This window comes from Danio aesculapii, chromosome 13 (genome assembly GCF_903798145.1).
Source record: "Danio aesculapii chromosome 13, fDanAes4.1, whole genome shotgun sequence".
In the NCBI taxonomy this organism is placed as follows: Eukaryota; Metazoa; Chordata; class Actinopteri; order Cypriniformes; family Danionidae; genus Danio; species Danio aesculapii.
The window spans coordinates 5,320,418-5,344,295 of NC_079447.1; the positions used below are offsets into that span (position 1 = coordinate 5,320,418).

Consider the following 23,878-nt stretch of genomic DNA (forward strand, 5'->3'; position numbering starts at 1 on the left):
GTGTAAAACATGTGCTGGATAAGTTGGCGGTTCATTCCGCTGTGGTGACCCCGGATTAGTAAAGAGACTAAGCCGAAAAGAAAATGAATGAATATAAAACTTGTTTAATGGAGAGCTTTTTTCAGCACATTTCAAAACATAATATTTTTAATAACTGGTTTCTAATAACTAACTTATTTTGTCTCTGTCATGACAACAGTACATAATATTTGACTAGATACTAGTATTCAGCTTAAGGTGACATTTAAAGGCTTAACTAGGTTAATCAGGTAAGTTAGGGTAATTAAGGTTATTATTAAAAGTTAAGGTCGTTGGACTAATCATTATATAATGATGGTTTGTTCTGCAGACAATCAAAAAAATATTGCTTAAGATAAAAATGTATTGATTAATTAATTAATTTATTTATTTTTATTTATTTAATAAATGTATTAAAAATTGTTTAATTTATTAATTTGATTAATATTTATTTATTTAATTAATTATTGATTAAAATGTATAAAAATTGCTTAATATTGACCATAAAATAGTGTGTAAAAAATTTAAAACTGCTTTTCTTCTAGTCAAAATAAAACAAATAAGACTAAATATTATAGAAAAAATTGTGAAAAATTCCTTGTCCCAAACAATAATTGGGAAAAATGGGTGAATAATCTCGACTTCATCTGTATATATGACTTTAAATTAGATTCAGCCAATATAGAAAAATGAATCATGTCTATGGAGGATTTCACAGTTTGAGATACTAACATTGTGGCATATTCACTTGTCATCCCGGTGAAAGCATTGGGTGGCACTGAGCGCAGATTCAGGTTATCACAAATATCCCTAAACACAGAAGAAAAGAAACGAAATCCATTACACATTTGAAACAATAAGCCTGTGTTGACAACAACATCTCCTGATCCAACACCTGCGCTCCTCTTCTCTGAAAGAGCCGGTCTATTTCACAACACTGTTCTGCCTGAGAAAAATAACCCACGGCAGTATTGCAGCTTCATTGTTATTACTCGTCATAATATGATTAATGAAAGAAGAAACTCACAGTATGAAATGAGCCTCCAGGGAGAAGATGGAGGTCAGGTCAGGAAAAACACTAATGCCAGTGTTGGAGATGCTCCTGCATTAAATCAGAAAAGCAACAGGATTTGAGTGATTTGAGTAACCAGAAGAACTTAATACAACATTCTTGCCTGTTAAAGAGGACCTAATATGCAAAAATCCCTTTTATAAGTGGTTTAAACAGTTGTGTGGCAACAGTGTGTGAATATAAGCAGCCTCTAATGATACAAAGTAATTATACTGTACTATTATACTATATTAGTTCTATATTTATAATCACTCTTGATAAAAACAGTCTGCAGAAACACTTTGATTGGCATTCTTCCTTTGTACGTGTCATCAGAGGGGGAAAGCCCCGCCCATTAGTGATGATCTCTCCCTCATTAGCATAAACAACCCTAAGTGAGAAGCAGCCGTCTGACATTAGAGATTTCACATGGCACAGAAGATGTCAGAGCAACACAAACAGCATGTGGAAGTATAAATGCACAGCTATGTGCAAAGCAGGCGCCGTAGGTCACACTGATCACTCGACGCAGAAGTATAGACCAGCCTTGAATCTGAATCGGTGCAATGCATGATGGGATGTTTAGTCCGGCTGAATGGCTGTTGGATTGTACATAGCTGTAGTACATACAGGTAATACTTGAGAATTATTGTGATAACAATGTTTTTTGATATATTGCGCAGCCCTAGTGATGCAAAAGAATGATGAAGCGGAGCCACTCACAGGTATCTTAGTTTGGGCAGCTGGTTGAAGGCCCGCTGCTGGATGTGAACCAGGCTTCGTGTGTTCTGGATCGAGCTGTGACAAATTCATGCATGAGATATCACAAACAATCAACACATTACTGTACTGTCAAAAAACAAGAGAAGATTTTGTTCCAGTCTGCGGTAATTACAGGCAGTAATTAAACAGAGTAATCAAGGCTCAATCAAATCAGGTCAATTATGCATAACAGTTTCAATATTCAGTTTCAATCTTCCCTGACTGGTTTCTTACATCTCGGAGACGTTCGGCAGGTTATTGAAGGCTTCAGACTCGATGGTTTCCACTGAGACGCTCTGGGCGATTTCTCTGGATCAAAAAAACATTATGATTAGAGGCAAGGTGTGAATTCCCGGGAGGTTTTGGGTCATTGACCAACCTAATTAACACTTGATTCCCTCTGAAGGAAATCAAAACAGATGTATGGGGTGGGGGGGTCTGCCCTTTAAATAGTTTGCTCTGATCTGTATCTTAAATCATATTAATAATTAAAATATAACAGTTTTGATACACTTTTGACCACCCCATAATGGTTCGTACCATTCCAATGCATAATCAGTCTATGCGAGAAGTCACTCAACAGCCTGAAACTGCAGATCAAGAGCGCCAGGGGCTTTATAAGTGTTCACAAGACACTTTTATTGTAAAATAAGTGTTTATATCTACATTTGCTTAAAAGTAAAGTCAAACTAGATGCATAGTTTGTATAGTTTGGCCTACAGTAACCTCTAAAATAGCTAATCAGAGGTTACTGTGGGTGAGAATACACTATATATTGCCCAAAGCACTGACAATTTAAGTAGGTTTTATTATTAGATTAGATGTAATTTGAATTAATACATACATTTCATTCACTGAAGCATATAATACACAAACTAACATGACAGAAAAGGTTGACAGCTCTGATTGTCAATGTATAATGTACAGCCTGATTAGAGCTGAAATGTGTGTCAAACTGTGTGCATGATCAGAAGCGAGTTCAACAAAGTTTGCAACATTGCTCCTCAGTTATTTTTTATTTTATTTTGATGCATCAATTTATTAGATTACTTAAAATAAGAAATCCTAACTCATAAGTCTTCATATTTATTTTTTACATTCATTACTTGGAAAGCGCATATTTAATAGGCCACTCAATCTAAAGAGTAAAAACAGCAACAAACTAATTATACTTAAAAGTCTACGTGAACCGGAAGATGTCGAGATTTTTATTATTTCAGTATGTTAATGTATGTTGCAGTACTTCCAATGTTAAGTAGGGGGCGGGACTTTCTTTTGCAAATCCTTCCCTCATAGCAAACTAACGGTAAAGGCCCGTTAACACCAATCATGATAACTATACAGATAACAATAACATTATAGCTGTACAAATCTTTCACAGTGTTAAAGAATAGCATAGTTCACACCAAAACAAAGGAAGGATAGCGTTGTGATCACTTCCAGAATAATTTTTCCCAGCTGATGAATGATAAAAAAACTGACAGCCAGACAGAATCCATTGAAAATTAAAGGGTTGACATAATTGAAAGATACAGAAGACACTGTTGAGAAACACATACGTGAAAATTGGTTGTTTTGCATTGTTTTGAGCAAATTTGTTCTGGTTTAAAAAGACATTTAGAAGCGACATTAATATCACTACAATATTATGGACTGATGGTGGCGCAGTGGTGCAGTGGGTAGCGCTCTCGCCTCACTGCAAGAAGGTCGCTTGTTCAAGCCCCGAATGAGTCAGCTGGCATTTCTGTATGGAGTTTGCATGTTCTCCCCGTGTTGGTGTGGGTGACCTCCGGGTGCTCCGGTTTCCCCCACAAGTCCAAAGACATGCGGTACAGGTGAATTGGGTGAGCTCAATTGTCCGTAGTGTATGAGTGTGAATGAGTGTGTATGGGTGTTTCTCAGTGATGGGTTGCAACTGAAAGGGCATCTGCTGCGTAAAAAACATGCTGGATAAGTTGGCAGTTCATTCCACTGTGGTGACCCCAGATAAATAAAGGGACTGAGCCGAAAGGAAAATTAATAAATGAATGAATGAATGAATTACAAGTATAACTCTGAGAAAACTTACATTTCAGAGGAGCATGCATTTATTATTATGTTTACTCTAAACTCTGTTGTGATCACTTATAAACATCACAAATATGTCCTATTGCATTGCATTTTTATTGCATTATTAAGTTATACTATAAAATTTGTATTTTAGATTTAAAAATGTTTATAATTGGTGGATCCTGTATTAATTAATTAGCTTTTTGTATTAGTATTTACAGTAAACATTCATTCATTCATTTTCTTTTCGGCTTAGTCCCTTTATTAATTTGGGGTCGCCACAGCAGAATGAATCGCTAACTTATCCAGCATATGTTTTTACGCAGCGGATGCCCTTTCAGCTGCAACCCATCTCTGGGAAACATCCACACACACTCATTCACACTCATACACTATGGCCAATTTAGCCTACCCAGTTCACCTGTACTGCATGTCTTTGGGCTTGTGGGGGAAACCGGAGCACCCGGAGGAAACCCTCGCGAATGCAGGGAGAACATGCAAACTCCACACAGAAACGCCAACTGAACCAGTGACCTTCTTGCTGTGAGGCGACAGCACTACCTACTGCGCCACCGCATCGCTATTTACAGTAAACAGCAGTGAATAATTCATCCTGTACAGTTTTTGCTACAAAATGTTCATTCATTCATTTTCTTTGCAGCTTAGTCCCTTTATTAATCTGGGGTCGCCACAGCGGAATGAACTGCCAATTTATCCAGCATATGTTTTCGCAGCGGATGCCCTTCCAGCTGCAACCCAGTACTGGAAAACAACCATACATTCTTGCATTCACACTCATACACTACGGACAATTTAGCTTATTCAATTCACCTATAATGCACGTCACCTATAGTGACTTGAGGGGGAAACCAAAGCACCTGGAGGAAACCCATGCAAACACGGAGAGAACATGCAAACTCCACACAGAAATGCCAACTGACCCAGCTGGGACTCAAACCAGCGACCTTTCTGCTGCAAGGCGATCTTGCCACCCACTGCACCACCGTGACAGCCACTACAAAATGTTATTATAGCTAATAAATGAATTTAATTTATATTAGTTTAATGAAGTTACTATTATTCTTGCTGATTTTGAATTAACATCAGTCCGGTTAAACCATAAACTTTTATTTTGGCAGGTTAAACTAAAGGCTTCTGTGTTTCAATGACTGTTTTGATTAGTATGACACTTTTAGTTTTTAATAATCCATCCAAAATTCACACACAGACATTAAAAAAACTCTAAAATGACAGTATTTTCCTCAGGAAGGAGATGCTTCTCTTTGGATTCTTCACAAGATCTGCTGTAGTGTGATATTAAACTATCATTGGCTCAAATACTGCTCTTTCTATTCATTCACGCCAAACAATAATCTATTCTGTGCGGGCGTTCAAACTGTTCCTCCTGAACTTGGATGTCCTGAGCTTTTCAATAGAGCGAGCGGCAGGGAAATCTTGGCATTTGAAAGCTCTGTGCGTCCCGAAAAAAGGGAGCGAACATCAAAGAGTTTTCTCTGCAAATCTTTTTGTCTGTAAACCTGCTGGCTCAGAGAGGAGTGACGATGGACGGATGGATGCGTTCCCTTCAGTGGACTTGCTAAACATCTGGTCATATGCGGTAATGTTGTAAAAACAATGACTACTCACATTCTTTTTACTCCTTTCAGGCCGTCGAAACTCCAGCTGCTGATGGTCCGCACTGAGATGTAGTTCAAAACTCTGAAATCACAAGATGCATTAATAATTAGGCTGCACAATATATCATTTCAGCATCGAAATCGCAATGTGCAAATCCGCAATAGTCACATCACAGGATCTATGATGGGCTCTGAGCACAGCTAGAGTTTTAAAGCCAATGATAAACTTGCGGTGAAAGCTTAATGTGACTATTTTCAATTTCACAAGGTTGTTTTTACAGAATGGATGCTGTAATGTAATTAAAATACATTCAGTTAAATAGACTTGAGCGTTCATTCAGTTTTTCAAGCGTAAGACAAGATGAAAGACCGTTGTAATAACTAGCGCCGTCAGTAGCAAGAGGTTAGCGCAGAAATTCCATTGGAAATACTGCGGTAAAATAATCTCTGGGGTAGGGGGAAATGGAGTTTAATCCAGTGCTTTTTGTCCGATCTGAGACCCAATTCATATCGTATATCTATCAGGCAGTGAAGATTGCTGATTTTTAAAGAAATCAGATCTTAAACGTGACAATTTTATAATATATTATATTTTATAATAATATAAGACAGTTCACCGAAAGCCCTTGGGCTGCCTGGCTGAAAATTAAAAGTCTGTGTGTATATAGCCCATTAACCCGAAAACACAGTTCAGACCATACAACATTTAACTCAAATCTAATAATATGAAAGACTTTTATTTGGATGGGTTTTTAAACACCTGTCACTGTAAGATTTCAAATTAATTTAAACCATTTGAGCACATGAAATTATAAAGTTTGCCATTTTATTCAGTCATTTTCAATCATTCATTTCATTTTAACGATGGTGTTTTGTGTTTAGTTATTTAATACAATTTCAAGATTTCACACTTAGCTGATGATTCATCAAGCTTGTTTGGCATGCTGTCCCGGGAGAGAGCCCCGAGCTCAAGGGATCCTCGAGCCAGGGGCTTCCTCCCATTTGCAGAGCAAGAGGGGAGCCTGAGCTCGGTGGATCTCAGAACTCCCCATCTGCAGTAGCTAAGGGAACATGTGAGGAAAAAAGGGGGCTAGACAAATGCTTGATTGTTATGCATGATGTATATCTTTGGATGGTGGGAGGAAACCGGAGAACCCGGGGAAAACCCACGCGGACACGGGGAGAATATACGAACTCCTCACAGAAACACCTACCGACCTGGCAGGACCAGGGCTGGCAGTGTTCTTGCTGTGGGGCTAACAGTGCTATCCACTGGGCCTCCGTGCCGCCCGGTCTATAGTGAAGGAGGAGAATGGGGAGGAAGGGGGGTTTCTTCCAAACGAAGATAAAGTGGACTGATAACTGTGGTTATTTATAGTAGCTTATGGCTCATATGATTGGATGATACTGATTAGCTTAATACGAGACCGGCTGTGATAAATCATAAGCACGTGATGCTCTCGAAATTAGTTTATGAATAAACCTCACAAAGACTTTGGGTGCTTTCATACACTCTGTGCAATAAAACGCAAGATGTGTATAGCGCGATTTGTTGCTATTTTCAGACCAGCACAACAGTAATTTTTACGTTTTGCGCCACGTTGATTAAATAGCAAATCAATTTGCGTCACTTTGTGGACTCATGGGTGTGCTGGTCTTTAAAGGAGGTGTGTTAAGGAGCGTTGTTGGTGTGTTGCTATTCTAAAGAACTAAAATAGACTGTGCCATTGACCAACTAAAAGCTGCTCTAAAGCGTGTTAGTTATCCGCCTGTGCAGGTCCACACGCTTACACATTGCTTAATACACACAGGATGAACAGCAATACATAAATATCTTTACATATGAAACCAATTAAGGGATTAAAATGTTACAAAAATAATTATTTTCTACATAAATATAAAAACCACTGCCTCCATGCCTCATCTCGGAGAGCTTTTTCAGTTTCAAGAGTTCACACTTAGATATTGTTTGACAACTGTTAGCAGGTTTGGCATGCTGTCCCGGGAGAGAACCCTGAGCTCGGAGATAGGTGAGCCCAGGGCTCCTGCTTGGTCCATAGAGCATATGAGGGGAGTACGAGATCAGGTGGTTCTCGAGAACTCCCCGTGGTAAAGGAAGGAGGAGAAGGGGTGGATGGGGGGTTTCTTCGGAAAACAAAGGTAAGAGAATAGTTCTAGCTAGGCTACTTATAGTGAGTTGGGGTTAATCTGATTGGCTAACTAGTGAATGCAGATGAGTGGCCAGCTGCAGTCAATCATATCACGTGCTCCTCTCGAAATTAGTTTGAAAACTTCACTTATTCACGGCAATTTGCATTTGTATAATATGATTATTATTAGCAGTATTATTTATTATATGCATATTTATATTTGTTTTAATAAAAACAAGCTTAGATTTGTCCAGCTGTCGGGTTTTAGAGATGTCTGCATCACCGTATGGGGCATAAGAACAGGACGTGTGTTTGGATATAGCTCAGTTGTTTGACCACACTTCATTATTATTGTTCATTTATTCATTTGCTGGAAATTAAAAGTGTATTTAGAAATAATTTTGAAACAAATCTTTGCTTCTAACAAACAACATTAAACATGTAGGCTAATGGTGTTATTTAATTTTTATCTTTGTTCTGTTGTTTTCATCAGTGCTTTAATTTATTTTATTTTGTATATTTTATGCAGATGCACTCCCTTACAAATCATTCCAACCAAGAGAAAATCAGGAATTCTTTTCAAAGAGTCATCTTATGAAGCTATATTCATATCGCAATATATACTGCAGTAATAACTGAATATTGTCACGACCCAGCTCAAAAGCCATGACAAATTAAAGGGAGGACATACACAGAATGGTTTGGTACCAACAATATTTATTTAAACATTAAAGAATAAAGTGCTCAGCTGAGCCTAGCAAAAATCAAATATTAACCAAAGCTAGAAAGAATCAAAACAAAATAAACAAAAGCAAAAGCACGGCCTCCCACAAGCAAACACTGCTGGCGTTTTATAGAGGGGAAACCAGGTGTTCCCAATTGAGCAGATGAGTCTCTGTCCTTCCCGCTTCTTTATTCTATATATTATAGATAACTGTCATTAAATTGCATTAATGAAAAGTCATCTTCAAGTAATCTTCAAGTAAATCCCTCGCTAAAAAGTAATCTGAGTAAAGTAACTAGTTTCTTTGCAACTAATTACACCCATCACTGACAACAACGCAACATTTCAGCAGAAAAACTTAGCAACCACATTGCAATTCACAACATTTCAGTACATTCACATTACCACACAGCAACAGCCCAGCAGCAACATAACAATTTATGCAATCAACCACTTGGCAACTACTCAGAACAATCCAATAACATGAACACCAATGGTAGCAATCATATAGCAAGATCCTAGCAACCTCACACACCCTAGCTCTCATTTCAGAGGTCACCACAGCGGAATGAACCGCCAACTATTCCAGCATATGTTTTATGCAGTGCATGCCCTTCCAGCTGCAACCCAGTACTGGGAAACACCCATACACACTAATTCACACACACTATAGACTATTTAGTTCATCAATTCACCTATAGCGCATGTGTTTGGACTGCGGGGGAAACTGGAGCACCCGGAGGAAGCCCACGCCAACAGGTGGAGAACATGCAAACACCACACAGAAATGACAACGGGTCCAGCCGGGATTCGAACCGGCGACCTTCTTGCTGTGAGGGGACAGTACTAACCACTGTGTCGCCCTCACATTTCTTTACAAAGCATAGAAATACTTCACACATTTAGGATAAAAAGGGAATAAACTCCTAATCTTTCTTATTCCGTGGGAAATTAGTATTAAATATAAGGCAGTTGAGCAGATGTGTATCTTATTAAGCTTATAAAAAAGTTTGATAAGCCTCAAGGAAAGTTTAATGTCACTACGGAGACAGAACAGATAAAAGCTTGTCCAGCAAGGACTAACTTTCCAGGGAACAGACAGCTGACCTCCATTCCCTTAGCACTTAAAAACCTTGTAAAATTATTTATAATAATAGCTGATATCACTGAGAAAGAATTGTTGCTCTGCCTGCCAGATATTATTAATGATTCAGTTCCCTGAATAAATGAGTACATTTCAGATTTCTCGTTTAAATAAATACTTTAGGGTAGCGACGCGGTGGCTCAGTGGTTAGCACTGTCGCCTCACAGCAAGAAGGTCGCTGGTTTGAGTCCCGGCTACACTGAAAAAATTATTCAAAGACGATTCCTTGTATTTACGAAATTTTTTTAAGTTAGGTGGTTGTAAACAATTTGTTTGGGCTAAATTTAAACAAACAAATTAAGTTGAACCTTACTAAATTTAATTTGTTTGTTTAAATTCAACACAAATAAATTGTTTGCAACAGTTTTGCAGACATTTTTTTCAGTGTAGGTCATACTCGATAAGTTAGCGGTTCATTCGGCTGTGATGAATAAAGAGACTAAGTCGAAGGAAAATTAACGAATGAATGAATGAACGAATGAATGAAGAGACTAAACTGTTTATATTTATTTATTTACTTATCATTTCTACCTTTGGATCAAAGTAAAATTTTGCTTTGAACAAACTACATTTATTAATCACTCTCAAATTATAGCTTTGACCTGGTGGAAACTGCTGATTTTAAGTAAAAGTACTACTTTGAAAAAATGTAATGTTTTTAATTTTTAATTCTTTAATAAATTACTTTTTTTCTGCATTTGAGCCAAGCAGGACCTTGTAGCTTTATTTAAAATATAACACTTAAAGAATAAATAATAAAATATTAAAATAGTGGCGATGCAATGGCGCAGTAGGTAGTGCTGTCGCCTCACAGCAAGAAGGTCACTGGTTCGAGCTTTGGCTGGGTCAGTTGGTGTTTCTGTGTGGAGTTTGCATGTTCTCCCTGCGTTCGCGTGGGTTTCGTCTGGGTGCTACGGTTTCCCCCACAGTCCAAAGACATGCAGTACAGGTGAATCAGCCTGATCTCACGAGAAAACGTAAGTATTTTATGTTTTGTCAGTTCAGTGGCTAAATCGTACGAATTCATACGAGTTCAATTGTACGATTTTATAAAGGAGGCGTGGCACCTAACCCCTCCCCTAAACCCAACCGTAATTGGGGAATAAGCAAATCGTACTAAATTGTACGAATTTGTACGAATTAGCCACTAAATCAAAAAGTTACGAATTGCCGTGAGATTGTGTTGGGTGAATTGGGTAGGCTAAACTGTCTGTGGTGTATGTGTGTGTGAATTAGTGTGTATGTGTTTCCCAGTGATGGGTTGCAGCTGGAAGGGCATCCGCTGCATAAAACAAATGCTGGATAAGTTGGCGGTTCATTCCGCTGTGGCGACCCCAGATTAATAAATGGACTAAGCCGAAAAGAAAATGAATGAATATTAAAATAATAAATATTATATATAAAAAAACATTCTTACTAATGACACCATATTTCATACATACCCAAGTATATTGTCATTAAGCTCTGACTCAATTCGCATGTTTAATCGACTTGACAAACGTAACCCTCTTTAGCTGAATAATATAATAATTCTGTAAAATATAATAGCATTTTGTTACTCTGCTTCTCTGAAGTGCTTAATCCAGAACTGTTGAATTTATTTACAGTATTTAAGGCAAGTACATTATAGGTAACTATCATTAAATTAAATTCAAATGACAAGTAATCACTTAAATCTAAATAAAAGTTAAATCACAGTAATCTAAATAAAAAAAATGTATGTAATTTGTTACAGTTAAACAACAATAAATACCTCAAATTATAGTTTTGACTTGATTGAAACTGCTGGTTTCAATAAAAAATACTACATTGCAGATAACAGTACCAAACAAAGTAAAAACCAAAGTACTTTAAACGAGAGTCACAGCAGATTCACTTCTTATTTTAATAAATATAACTCTTTAATAAATCAGCTTTGTTTAAAAACAGCTTTGTTTTTATTTATTTAATAAAAATACTATTTATTGTCAATACTCACTGAGACATGCATATTCATTTTCAAACAACTCAATGCTGTGAACTGTAAATATCAAATTTAACAGTCAATATTATAATAATAATAATAATTAATAAATACATCTCAATTAATGTTTAATAAAGAAGAAAAAATCAAGAGTACTAAAAAAAAAACCATTTACTTGAATGAAACTTTGTACTTTGTAATGTTTAAATTTTTTTATTTGCAATTGAAATGTATGATCTTTCTATTCCTACAGATGATTTGTGACCACACTCGTATTTTAAAGAATTGTACTCTTTAATAAAACAGTTTTCTTTAATTATTGGACTAAATTACAGTTGGGCGACGCGGTGGCGTAGTAGGTAGTGCTGTCGCCTCACAGCAAGAAGGTCACTGGTTCGAGCCTCGGCTGGGTCAGTTGGCGTTTCTGTGTGGAGTTTGCATGTTCCCCCTGCGTTGTGTATGAGTGTGTATGGATGTTTCCCAGAGATAAGTTGCAGCTGGAAGGGCATCAGCTGTGTAAAACATGTGCTGTATAAGTTGGCGGTTCATTCCGTTGTGGCGACACCAGATTAATAAAGGGATTAAGCTGAAAAGAAAATGAATGAATGAAAAAATTACAGTTGACGTTAAAATTATTAGCCCCCCTTTGATTTTTTTTTTTTCTTTTTAAAATATTTTTCAAATGATGTTTAACAGAGCAAGGACATTTTCACAGTATATCTGATAATATTTTGTCTTCTGGAGAAAGTTTTATTTTGGCTAGAATAAAAGCAGTTATTCATTTTTTTAAACCATTTTAAGGTCAATATTATTAGCCCCTTTAAGCTATATTTTTTCGATAGTCTAAAGAATAAACCATCATTATACAATAACTTGGCTAATTACCCTAATCTCCCTAGTTACCCTAATTAACCTAGTTAAGCCTTTAAATGTCACTTTAAGCTGTATAGAAGTGGCTTAAAAAATATCTAGTCAAATATTATTTACTGTTATCATGGCAAAGATAAAATAAATCAGTTATTAGAGATGAGTTATTAAAACTATTATGTTTAGAAATGTGTTGGAAAGATCCTCTCTTCGTTAAACAGAAATTGGGGAAAAAATAAACAGGGGGGCTAATAATTCAGGGAGGTTAATAATTCTGACTTCAACAGTATATTGTCCATATTCACTGGGGACTGCATAAAAATATTAATTTAAAAAAAGGTGTGTACTTTTTAATGCTTTGCGCTGTAAATATTTACTAAATAGCACACTTCATTTTTTAAAGGACAATCAAATTTTCCAAAAAGCACTGCTAAAAATAATGCAAATTGCAAGTAATTATATGCCATTATTTCTCAAATTTCTGGGCGGTGTTTGGAAGCTTTTGCACGTGGATAATTATGGCTTGGGTTTGTTTTTTTTTTGCGAGAGGGTCACCGTGCTCTTGGAGATTGTAAATGTGAAGCGTGCTTGATTCATCTGGTACAGTGCAGCTCTAATGATGTGCGTTTGGAGAAAGCGCCCGGCTCTTGTTAGCGCTCGTAAAGTTTCTCTGATGGAGTGGAGGCTGCGCTGAGCTCACTTGCCCTAAATAAGGTGAAAGCTGTGCAAGCAAGCAATTGGGTTGGTTCATATGTGACCCAAAAAACTGTGTTTTGACTATGCATGCATGCATATAAAAGCCCAAAATGCCATTCAAGTGTTAAATTTTACAAGATGTAAAATAAGTCTCTGATGTCCCTAGAGTGTGCATGTGCAGGTTCAGCTCAAAATACCACACATATAATGTTTTATAACTCTCTGAAACTGACCCTTTTAGTCTTTGATCCTAATTGGCCTGTTTTGGTGACTGTCACTTTAAATTCAAATGAGATTGTGCACTTTATAAAAGAGGGCGGAGCTACAAATGCCTGTGTGTCAGCATAGTGGCAGATTCAAAAACAAGACTATTGTCCTATGCTAATGAGGGTGAGATGATCACTAATGGGCGGGGCTTTCTCCCTCTGATGACACGTACAAGGGGAGAATGTCAATCAAAGTGTTTCTGCAGACTTTTAATCAAAGTGTGATTATAAAAACAGAATTAATTAATTTTTACCATTAGGATCTGCTTATATTCACACACGGTTGCCACATAACTGTGTTTAAACCCCTTATTAAAGTGTTTTTGTCTAACAGGTTTCCATTACCATCAAATAACATTCAAAATTATTAAGTTCAAAGTCATATTGTTATGAAGCGGACAGGAGACAGAGGTAAGGAAACGTTAGGGTGTTTATTGAATGACAACAAGGAGCACATGAAGGATAGCCAGGAGGATCAGGAATGATGTTGGGGTCTTTTCCTCCGTGGCTGGGTAACAGGAATACACGAGGATGGACAGCACACACCAGATACAGCTGACAGAGGATGACACAGACTTGGAAGGACTGGAAGACAGGACGATTCGGGAGGACCAGGAAGACTAGGAGGAATACAAAGAGAACAGGTAAGTAAATCGTTTGTTTAGCTGAGGATGACTACGCTGAGTGGTCGCTCAGTTGTCCGCTTTCGTCGAGACGAGCCCGGACAATGAGCGACTGGAGTGCTGTGCTTTTATCTGGTGCTCGTGAATGTGATGCAGCTGTGTGCTCATTAGAAGTCAGGTGATGGTGATCTTCGTGAGTGGGGGTCGTGAGAGCCTGACCAATCCATGACAGTACCCCCCTCCCCAGGGCCCGCTCCTGAGGGCCGACACCTCCGACGCCGTGGTGGTCTCCCTCTGCCTCTAGGCGCTGGGAACTCAGGGTGGCTCTCATGAAACTCCACCATGAGACTAGGATCGAGAATATCAGCTCTGGGAACCCATGTCCTTTCTTCGGGGCCGTACCCTTCCCAGTCCACCAGGTACTCCAACTGGCCACCACGACGTCGGGAACGCAAGATCTCCTTCACTGCGTAGACGGCTCCTTCTTCTAGGAGCAGTGGAGGAGGGGGTTCCTCTTCGTGGTCAGGCTCTGTGGAGGGAAGAACAGGATCGTGATAGGGTTTCAGGAGTGATACGTGGAATGTAGGGTGAATACGGTAGTGAGAGGGTAATTGTAGTTTGTAGGTGACGGGGTTAACCTGTTCCACGATGGTGAAGGGACCAACAAATCGGGGACTTAACTTGCGAGAGGGCAGTCGCATGCGTATGTCCCGGGTGGATAGCCACACCTTTTGTCCGGGTGTGTATCTGGGTTCTTCAGACCTTCTTCTATCGGCGGTTACCTTGCTTCGACGGACTGCCCTCTGCAGATGTTGATGAGCCTCGTCCCAGACTCTCTCGCTCTCCCGGAACCAGTGATCCACTGCGGGGACATCAGATGGTTCGCCATCCCAGGGAAAGAGCGGTGGTTGGAAGCCCAGGACGCACTGGAATGGCGTGAGTCCGGTGGAGGGTTGCCGCAGTGAATTTTGGGCATATTCTGCCCAGCCCAAATACTGGCTCCAGGAGCTCTGGTGACCACTGCAGAAGGTCCTCAGGAACCGTCCCACCTCCTGAATCTTCCTCTCTGTCTGCCCGTTGGTTTGGGGATGATATCCAGAAGAGAGGCTGACGGCCACACCTAGGAGCTTGAAGAAGGCTTTCCATAGACGTGAGATGAACTGTGGACCTCTGTCCGACACAATATCTTCTGGAATACCAAATGACCTGAAGACTTGATTAAAGATATTGTCGGCTGTTTCAAAGGCTGTGGGAAGACCTTTCAGAGGGATTAGTTTGACAAACTTTGAGAATCTATCTACTATGACTAGAATACAGGTATTACCTTCTGACGAAGGGAGATCAGTGATAAAGTCCACTCCTAGGTGTGACCAGGGACGGTTCGGAATCGGCAAGGGATGGAGCTTTCCAGCGGGTAGATGACGTGGGCTCTTGGATTGGGCACAGTCCTTACAGCCCTGAACATATTGCCTCACATCCCTTGCCATGTTTGGCCACCAGAATCGTTGGGATACTAGCGAGAGAGTATTGTTGATCCCTGGATGTCCAGTGCCTAGCGAGGTATGTAAGGAGTGGATCAGATCTACCCGGTGTTCAGGTGGTATGAACTGCCGATGAGGAGGGCATCCCGGCGGAGCAGGGGCTTCCGGAGTGGCAACGACTGGAGGAGCGTTCCAGGTGATCGGACAAATGGAGATGTGTTCGGGAAGAATCTTCGTTGGGAGTTCTTCATGATCGTGATGCTCGTGTAAACGAGAGAGAGCGTCTGCTCTTAGATTCTTGGGTCCTGGACGATAGGAAATGGAGAAATCAAAACGTGAGAAGAAAAGTGACCATCTGGCTTGACGTGGACATAGTCTCTTGGCCTCTTTGATATATTGGAGGTTTTTGTGATCTGTGATCACCTGGAACGGATGTTTGGCTCCCTCCAACCAGTGACGCCACTCCTCCAAGGCTAGCTTGATTGCTAGCAGCTCCCTGTCTCCTATGCTGTAATTCTGCTCCGCCGGGCTCAACTTCCGAGAGAAATAGGCACAGGGATGCAGTCGGGGCGGTTGTATCATGATGTTGAGATAATACTGCCCCGACGCCGGTGGTGGATGCGTCCACTTCCACCACGAAAGGAAGATTTGGGTCAGGATGAGTCAGGAGTGGGGCCCTTGTGAACTCCTTCTTAAGAAGGCGGAAGGCTGCGGCTGCTTCTTTGGTCCACTCCAGTCCTTTGGGTTTACCCTTGAGGAGATTAGTGAGAGGTGATGTAATCCTGCTGTAGTCCTTGATAAACCGTCTATAAAAGTTAGCAAACCCAAGAAACCTCTGGAGCTCCTTAATGGAAGTGGGTTCTGACCAGGATAGAACAGCCTCAATTTTCTTCCCATCCATACGTATACCGGTTTGATCAATGATGTATCCCAAGAAATGAATCGACTTCTGGTGGAATGAGCATTTCTCCGCTTTGAGGTAGAGGTGATGTTCTCTCAATGTGTGTAGGACCTCCGCAACGTGTTGGCGATGTTCGGCCTCACTCCGGGAGTAAATGAGGATGTCATCTATGTACACTATTACAAAGTGGTGAAGAAACTCCCGGAGGACTTCATGAATGAAGTTTTGGAATACGGAGGGGGCGTTGACCAGACCGTAAGGCATGACCTCATATTCATAGTGGCCAGTAGGGGTCACGAATGCTGTCTTCCATTGGTCCCCCTCACGTATTCTTATCAGATTATACGCGCTGCGGAGGTCCAATTTAGTGAAGACTTTAGCTTCTCGGAGCTGTTCCAAAGCGGCTGGTACCAGAGGAAGGGGATATCGGTATTTTACTGTACCGTTATTTAGGACCCTGTAGTCGATGCATGGACGCAGCCCTCCGTCCTTCTTGGCCACAAAGAAGAAGCTTGAGGCGGCTGGTGATTTTGAGTGACGTATGTACCCCTGACTCAGAGCCTCCCTTATGTAATCTTCCATTGCCTGATTCTCTGGAAGCGAGAGCGGGTAGATCCTACCTCTTGGCAACTGGGCATCTGGAACTAGGTCGATCGCGCAGTCCCATGGCCGATGCGGCGGTAGCTGGGAAGCTCTCTTGGGGCAGAAGACATCATGAAAGGAGCTGTACTCCTTAGGAATGTGGATAGACTGCTTCTCAGGAGGGCTCTCGACCGATGTTGCAAACAAAGAAATGGGGTTCCGACCTTGAAGAGGGAGATTTGGAAACAGGTAGGTGTACATCCAGATCCCCATTTCTTTATCTCTCCTGTGCCCCAAGAGATGATGGGATCGTGCTTCACCAGCCACGGGCGCCCTAGAATGATGTCCATATTTGCACCCTCCAGAACCAGAAATTGAATCCTCTCTTGATGTAACAGCCCCACTTGAAGAAGGATGTCTTCGCATTGTCGATGGATACGGGTCGAAGATCGAGTGCACTGGGTTATCGGTTGTATCTGGTATATATGCGAGGACGCCTCAGTACGGAGGTGGAGTTGACGACAGAGGGATTGGGAGATGAAGTTCCCTGCTGACCCGGAGTCGATGAGGGCTGTGACAAGGAGAGAAATAGAGGCAGTAGTTATTTGTACGGTGGTAGTAAGTGGTTTACATTGTTCAATATTCGTACTGAATACACTCACTGAAGTCCGAATGGGACGAAGGGGACACTCCATACGGGTGTGTCCACTGACACCGCAGTATAGACACAGACCCCGGGTCAGCCTCCTCTGTCGTTCCGCTGATGTCAGTCTTCCAGCCTCTATTATCATGGGTTCTGGTTCTGGAGAGGCTGTTGACTCAGGCGATTGGAGGAGTGCAGACGAGGGGGTGATGGTGTCCTGTTGATAGGAACGGAGACGATCGGAACATCGGAGAGAATGTTGGATGAATCTCTCCAGACCCATTGTATCATCTAATGTGGCCAGCTGGATTCGGAGAGTGGGTTCCAAGCCGAGCCGGTACGTGGTCAACAACGATCTCTCATTCCATCCACTTGCAGCTGCTAGAGTGCGAAACCGGAGAGCATATTCCTGTGTAGATAGAGTACCTTGCTTTAGATGATACAGCTGCTCTCCAGCGGCTACTTCCCCATCAGAACGTCCAAACACCTCTTTGAAATACTCCGTGAAGGTAGTGATGGAATTCATGACCGGCCCGGCTTGGTTCCAGATCGTCTCAGCCCATTTAAGTGCAGGTCCAGAGAGTAGTGATACGATGTAGGCGATCTTTGACTTATCTGTGGGATATAGAGAAGGTTGCATTTCGAATATGAGGGAACATTGTAACAGAAAACCATTGCACTCCCCCGCTCCGCCTGAGTAGGGCGCTGGTCGGGCCATGGGACTGGAAGGAAGGGCCGAAGAAGAAACTGTGGAGGCGGAAGTGCTCGGTGCTGGTGGTGCGTTGGAAAGTGGAGCTGGTGGCTGTAGAATCCGCTTCAACTGGTCCACCAGCTCTTGAAAGTGATCGAGGGTGCTCATGTTGTCGTCGTTATGGGTCCGGGCTTCTGTTATGAAGCGGACAGGAGACAGAGGTAAGGAAACGTTAGGGTGTTTATTGAATGACAACAAGGAGCACATGAAGGATAGCCAGGAGGATCAGGAATGATGTTGGGGTCTTTTCCTCCGTGGCTGGGTAACAGGAATACACGAGGATGGACAGCACACACCAGATACAGCTGACAGAGGATGACACAGACTTGGAAGGACTGGAAGACAGGACGATTCGGGAGGACCAGGAAGACTAGGAGGAATACAAAGAGAACAGGTAAGTAAATCGTTTGTTTAGCTGAGGATGACTACGCTGAGTGGTCGCTCAGTTGTCCGCTTTCGTCGAGACGAGCCCGGACAATGAGCGACTGGAGTGCTGTGCTTTTATCTGGTGCTCGTGAATGTGATGCAGCTGTGTGCTCATTAGAAGTCAGGTGATGGTGATCTTCGTGAGTGGGGGTCGTGAGAGCCTGACCAATCCATGACACATATGGCATAGAGAGAATTGAAATTACGTTACTCTCAGACTCTGGGTGCATACAAATAGCAAAAACACTACAAAAGCAATATAAATATATAATAAATTTAAATAATTTTAGTACAAATGAAGAGAGAAAAAATATATAAAAATGCAAAAATACTATATACAAATGAAAGCAGGAAGCCCTAATTATTTATTTAGGTCAAAACATGCTAATTTAAATTCCATTTGTTCATTTCATATTTTAATATTAATTATTCATGTATATTTGTTTTATATTTTTGTTTATATAGTCAGTATGTTTGGTATGTATTGATTATATAGTCAATATATTATTTATTATTAACAAACAGCTTATAGCTTGCTGCAAAATGATAATACAGTTATTAAATGAATTAACAAGTTTAATAAATGTATTATTCTTATACTGTTTTTTAATTGACTTCAGTCAAGTTGAGCCAAGCTTTTATTTTGGCAGGTTATAGTAAAGGCCTTTACTTACTGTGTCAGAATTGTTTTGAATAATCTAACAGCTTTAATATAGTTATTGCTTCAGTATCAGTATAATCAGTATACTTACTGTTTAGACCATTTACTTTTGTTTAATATTACTAATACTATAATCAAAACAAAAATATTTATTAATAAAAAATAACAAGTTATTATTATTATTACAAGTGTATTTTTTATAATTTATTCGATTTTTGCAAATGTTTTGTAAATGTACTCAGCTTATATCAAGAAACAAACAAATGTTTCCCATTAATTACAAAACCATTAATTGTATTACTACAAATATGATAAAAATGTACCTTAAAATAATAATTATAGTTACAGGATGAATTATTTAGTCCTATTTATTATTATTATTGTTACTACTACTACTAATGATAATGATAATATTAATAATAATAATGGTGGCTCAGTGGTTAGCACTGTCGCTTTGCAAGAAGGTCGCTGATTCGAGCCTCGGCTGGGGTCAGTTGGCATTTCTGTGTGGAGTTTGCATGTTCTCCCAATGTTGGCGTGGGTTTCCTCCAGATGCTCCGGTTTCCACCACAGTGTTTTACTAAAAATAATGATAAAATGTGCCACATATAATAACAGTTCCCCTTCGGATGGGGAACTCCAATGCTATGTGGAAACTTCCACTATGGGGATTTCGTCAGAATCCAATCATCTGAAAGAGTATAAAAACGGGCCAATGAAATGCCAATGAGTTGGCAGCGTCAGCGTGCACAGCTGGCGTCAATGACAATCAGTCATGCTATAAAGACGCAGCCAGTGCCATGCTCGACATCCTTTCGCTTTCAGAGCCTTTCACGAAGCTTCTGAGAGAGTCTTTGAGGGTATCTCCAACCTGTGTCTACAGAGAGAGATCGAGAAGCAGCTTCTCCCGGTCCAGAGCGCGTATACGCAGTGGCAGATGGTCGAGCTGGGTATTTCTCCCTTGCCTGGCGTCCTTTGGGTCCGGTCCTCCAAGAGCGGTTTGTATATAGGAAAAAAGCTTTCCTAAAAGAGCAACACGGTCGTGCAGCGCGTCTTTTTCAAGACGTCACTCCGACCGTGCGTTTCTGGATGCGGTGGTTTCCTATCCCCGGATGATGGGCACGAGCACAGCGTTTCATGTCTGGGGGTCCAGCATGTTAATGCGGTGCTCGCGGGCAGTGCATGCCATCACTGATGTCATGTCTGTTGCGCAGTTAAGATCGCGGCTCGCTCTTGCAAAAGAGCCACCCACCCCAGTTGTCCCCCGCACTGCGGTTGGCACTCGGGCAGATCTGAGGGTTTCAGTGAGAGTAAATCCGCCGCCCCCGGGCCGTGGACCTCTCGCTCCTCCACGCGCTCCATCCAAGCTTCAGGTGAAGAGAAGCGCTCCGTCCTTGGATGGTCGTTCTCTCACCTGATGACACCGGGGGTCAGATGTCCATCGCTGCATCGGAGGATGGGCTGTCATTGTCTGATGAGGATGCGAGCCCGCTCGCTCCCTCCCTCCGGGGAGGAGAGCGCGGCGTTAGCATCTAAAAAGCAGACGTGATGGCCGTGCTTTCTCGGGCTGCTTCGGCCGTGGGTCTGGTGATGGTTTATCCCCCAGCCCCGCGGCCGGACCGACTAGATGGGTGTATGTGGAGGATATAAGGAGGCAAGACCTTCAAAGCCTCCCGTCCCCTTCTTCCCGGAAGTGCACAGTAAGCTCACGCTGTCCTGAGGGCACTTTTTTCTGCCCGATCTGCGTGCGCTTCCATCCTCACCATCCTTGGAGGTTGGGCTGTCAAGGTCTGACGAGGATTCGAACCCGCTCGCTCCCTCCGGGACTTTGAGCGCGGCGTCGAATCCAGAAGCAGACTTTGCGGCTGTGCTTCCCCAGGCTGCTTCGGCCGTGGCTCTGGAGATGGTTTATCCCCCAGCTCCGCGGCCGGACCGATTAGAGGGGTGTGATGTGGAGGATGAAGGCGAGACCTTCTAAGCCTCCCCATCCCCTTCTTCCTGGATGGGCACAGTAGGCTCACGCAGTGTGCTGCGTGCGCCTTCCCCCTCACCATGCACGCTATGGCCACCTACCAGCGCTACCAAGCGCAGGCGCTGGCCCGGCTGCGCGAGGATGGTTCTGACCCAGGACTGAGCATGCGCTCCGCACCGCAACCGACTATGCTCTTACAAAAAAAAAAAAAAAAAAGTCGGCTGTGTGTGCCCTGGGAAGGACGATGATCACATCCGTGATCCAGGAATGCCACCTCAGGCTAAACCTGGTGATGTGCGTGACGTTGACAAAGTTCGCTTTCTTAACTCACCCATATCCCAGGCTGGCCTGTTCGGCGACACTGGCGGTGAATTCGCCCAGGAATTCACGCCGGTGATAGAGCAGTCGGAGGCGATGGGCGAGGTCTCTATCGGCGGGATTGTATGACCGCTCCCCCCCGCCGAGCCATCCACATCCACTGCTTTTTCGCCGAGGACGCCCGCCCGCAGCTTTGCTTCGCCGCCCCCGCCTGCGCCTCCGGCCACGCGGCTGCGCCGAGCATCGCGCCGGCAACCAGCGTCCCCCGCCCAGGGCGCCGCTAAGTTCGGTAAAACGGACCGCGAAGCGTCCCTGAGGCGGGCCATCTGGGGAGGAGGGAATTTGCTCTTTCCCCGCTGGAGGGCGGGGCACGTTATTTAAAGGCGTAAAAAAAAAAAAAAAAAACGCCATCAAAATCCTCAGTGAAAGAGCACTTTTCCCCTCCTCCGGATGTGACAGCCCGAACACTGCCAGTCTGGGACGCTATGCCTTCCAGCTCGCAGGATCGGTGCATTTCGCCAATGGCTCATGGAGCACGAGAGAACGGTCTCCTTTCTCTCCACTCCCAGCCCCTCTCCTGGAGTTTGAGTGCGAGACGAGAACATCTCCTCTCCTGCTCTCCTGTGGGACCCCAGCGCTCCCCGGATGAGCCCACTCACTCCACGCTGCCCCGCCGCTGGCACGTCAGCGATCGTGCGGGTGGGACCATTTGCGGGGGCTCTGCCTGCCTGGTTAGCGCGGGCCAGCCCATCGCAATGGCTCATCCATACGACCAGACTCGGCTATGCGATTCAGTTCGCTAAACGGCCTCCCAGGTTCACGGGCGACCAGGGTCAGTCCTGCGTCCGCCCCTGTCTTGCGAGAGGAGATTGCTGTCCTCCTGGCGAAGGATGCAATCGAGCCGGCCCTCCAGCCGAGATGGAGCGCGGGTTTTACAGCCCGCACTTCATCGTGCCCCAAAAAAAAAAAAAAAAAAAAAGCGGTGGGCTATGGCTAATCCTATATCTGCACATTTTGAACCGCTGCCTTCACAGGCTGCGCTTCGGAATGCTTACGCAGATGCGCATCACGCGATGCGTTCGTCCTCAGGATTGGTTTGCAGCAATAGATCTGAAGGACGCGTATTTTCATATCTCCACACTTCCACGCCACCGGCAGTTTCTGCGGTTTGCGTTTGAAGGTCGAGCGTGGCAATACACGGTCCTCCCCTTCGGGCTCTCTCTGTCTCCGCGAGTTTTCACCAAGCTCGCGGGGGGTGCCCTCGCGCCCCTTCGGCTCGCCGGCATCCGCACGCTCAATTATTTCGATGACTGGCTGATTTTTAGCCCACTCTCGGGAGCAATTGATTATGCACAGAGACAAGGTGCTCCGGCATCTCCGCCCGTTGGGGTTTCAGGTCAACCGAGAAAAGAGCAAGCTCGCCCCCGTGCAGAGCATCTCCTTTCTCGGGTTGGAGCTGGACTCGATCACTATGGAGGCGCGCCTCTCACGAGAGCGCGCCGAGGTAATGCTGAACTGTCTGAGAGAGTTTGACAGGAAAAAAAAAGTGGTCCCCCTGAAATTATTTCAGAGGCTCCTGGGGCATATGGCATCCGTAGCCGCGGCCACGCCGCTCGGATTGCTCCATATGAGACCACTACAGCATTGGCTTAACGATCGGGTCCCCAGACGCGCATGGCACGCGGGCCCACACCGAGTGACTGTCACTGCGCTGTGTCACCGCACCCGCACCCCCTGGAAAGGACCCCTCCTTCCTACGGGCCAGTGTGCCCCTAGGTCAGGCGTCCAGGCAGGCTGTCGTTTCGGCAGATGCCTCCAGTATGGGGTGGGGGGGCCGTGTGTAGCGGGCATGCTGCTGCGGACCTGTGGAGGGGAACCCAGCTGCATTGGCATATCAACTGCCTAGAGCTGTTGGCAGTGTTTCTCGCTCTGCGCCGCTTTTTACCGGTGCTGAGGGGGCAACACGTGCTGGTCAGGACGGACAGCATGGCCGCGGTAGCGTATTCCATCCGGATGGGGGGTATACGCTCCCGTTGCATGTCTCAGCTCGCTCGCCGTCTGCTCCTCTGGAGTCATACGCGGCTGAAGTCGCTGCTTGCTATTCACACCCCGGATGGGCTCAACCGTGCGGCCAACAGGCTCTCACGGCAGCTCCTTCCCCGGGAGAATGGCGACTCCACCCCGAGTCATGCG

General features: G+C 43.2%; 1 protein-coding gene across 1 annotated transcript in view; it reads right to left on the minus strand.

Moving 5' to 3' along the window:
• lhcgr (luteinizing hormone/choriogonadotropin receptor) overlaps nt 1–23,878 on the minus strand; it is a 52,710-nt gene that overhangs the window by 18,915 nt on the left and 9,917 nt on the right. Inside the window, 5 exon segments of the mRNA XM_056470736.1 lie at nt 751–828; nt 1,046–1,120; nt 1,793–1,867; nt 2,066–2,140; nt 5,528–5,599. Coding sequence (XP_056326711.1) covers nt 751–828; nt 1,046–1,120; nt 1,793–1,867; nt 2,066–2,140; nt 5,528–5,599 — 375 coding nt within the window.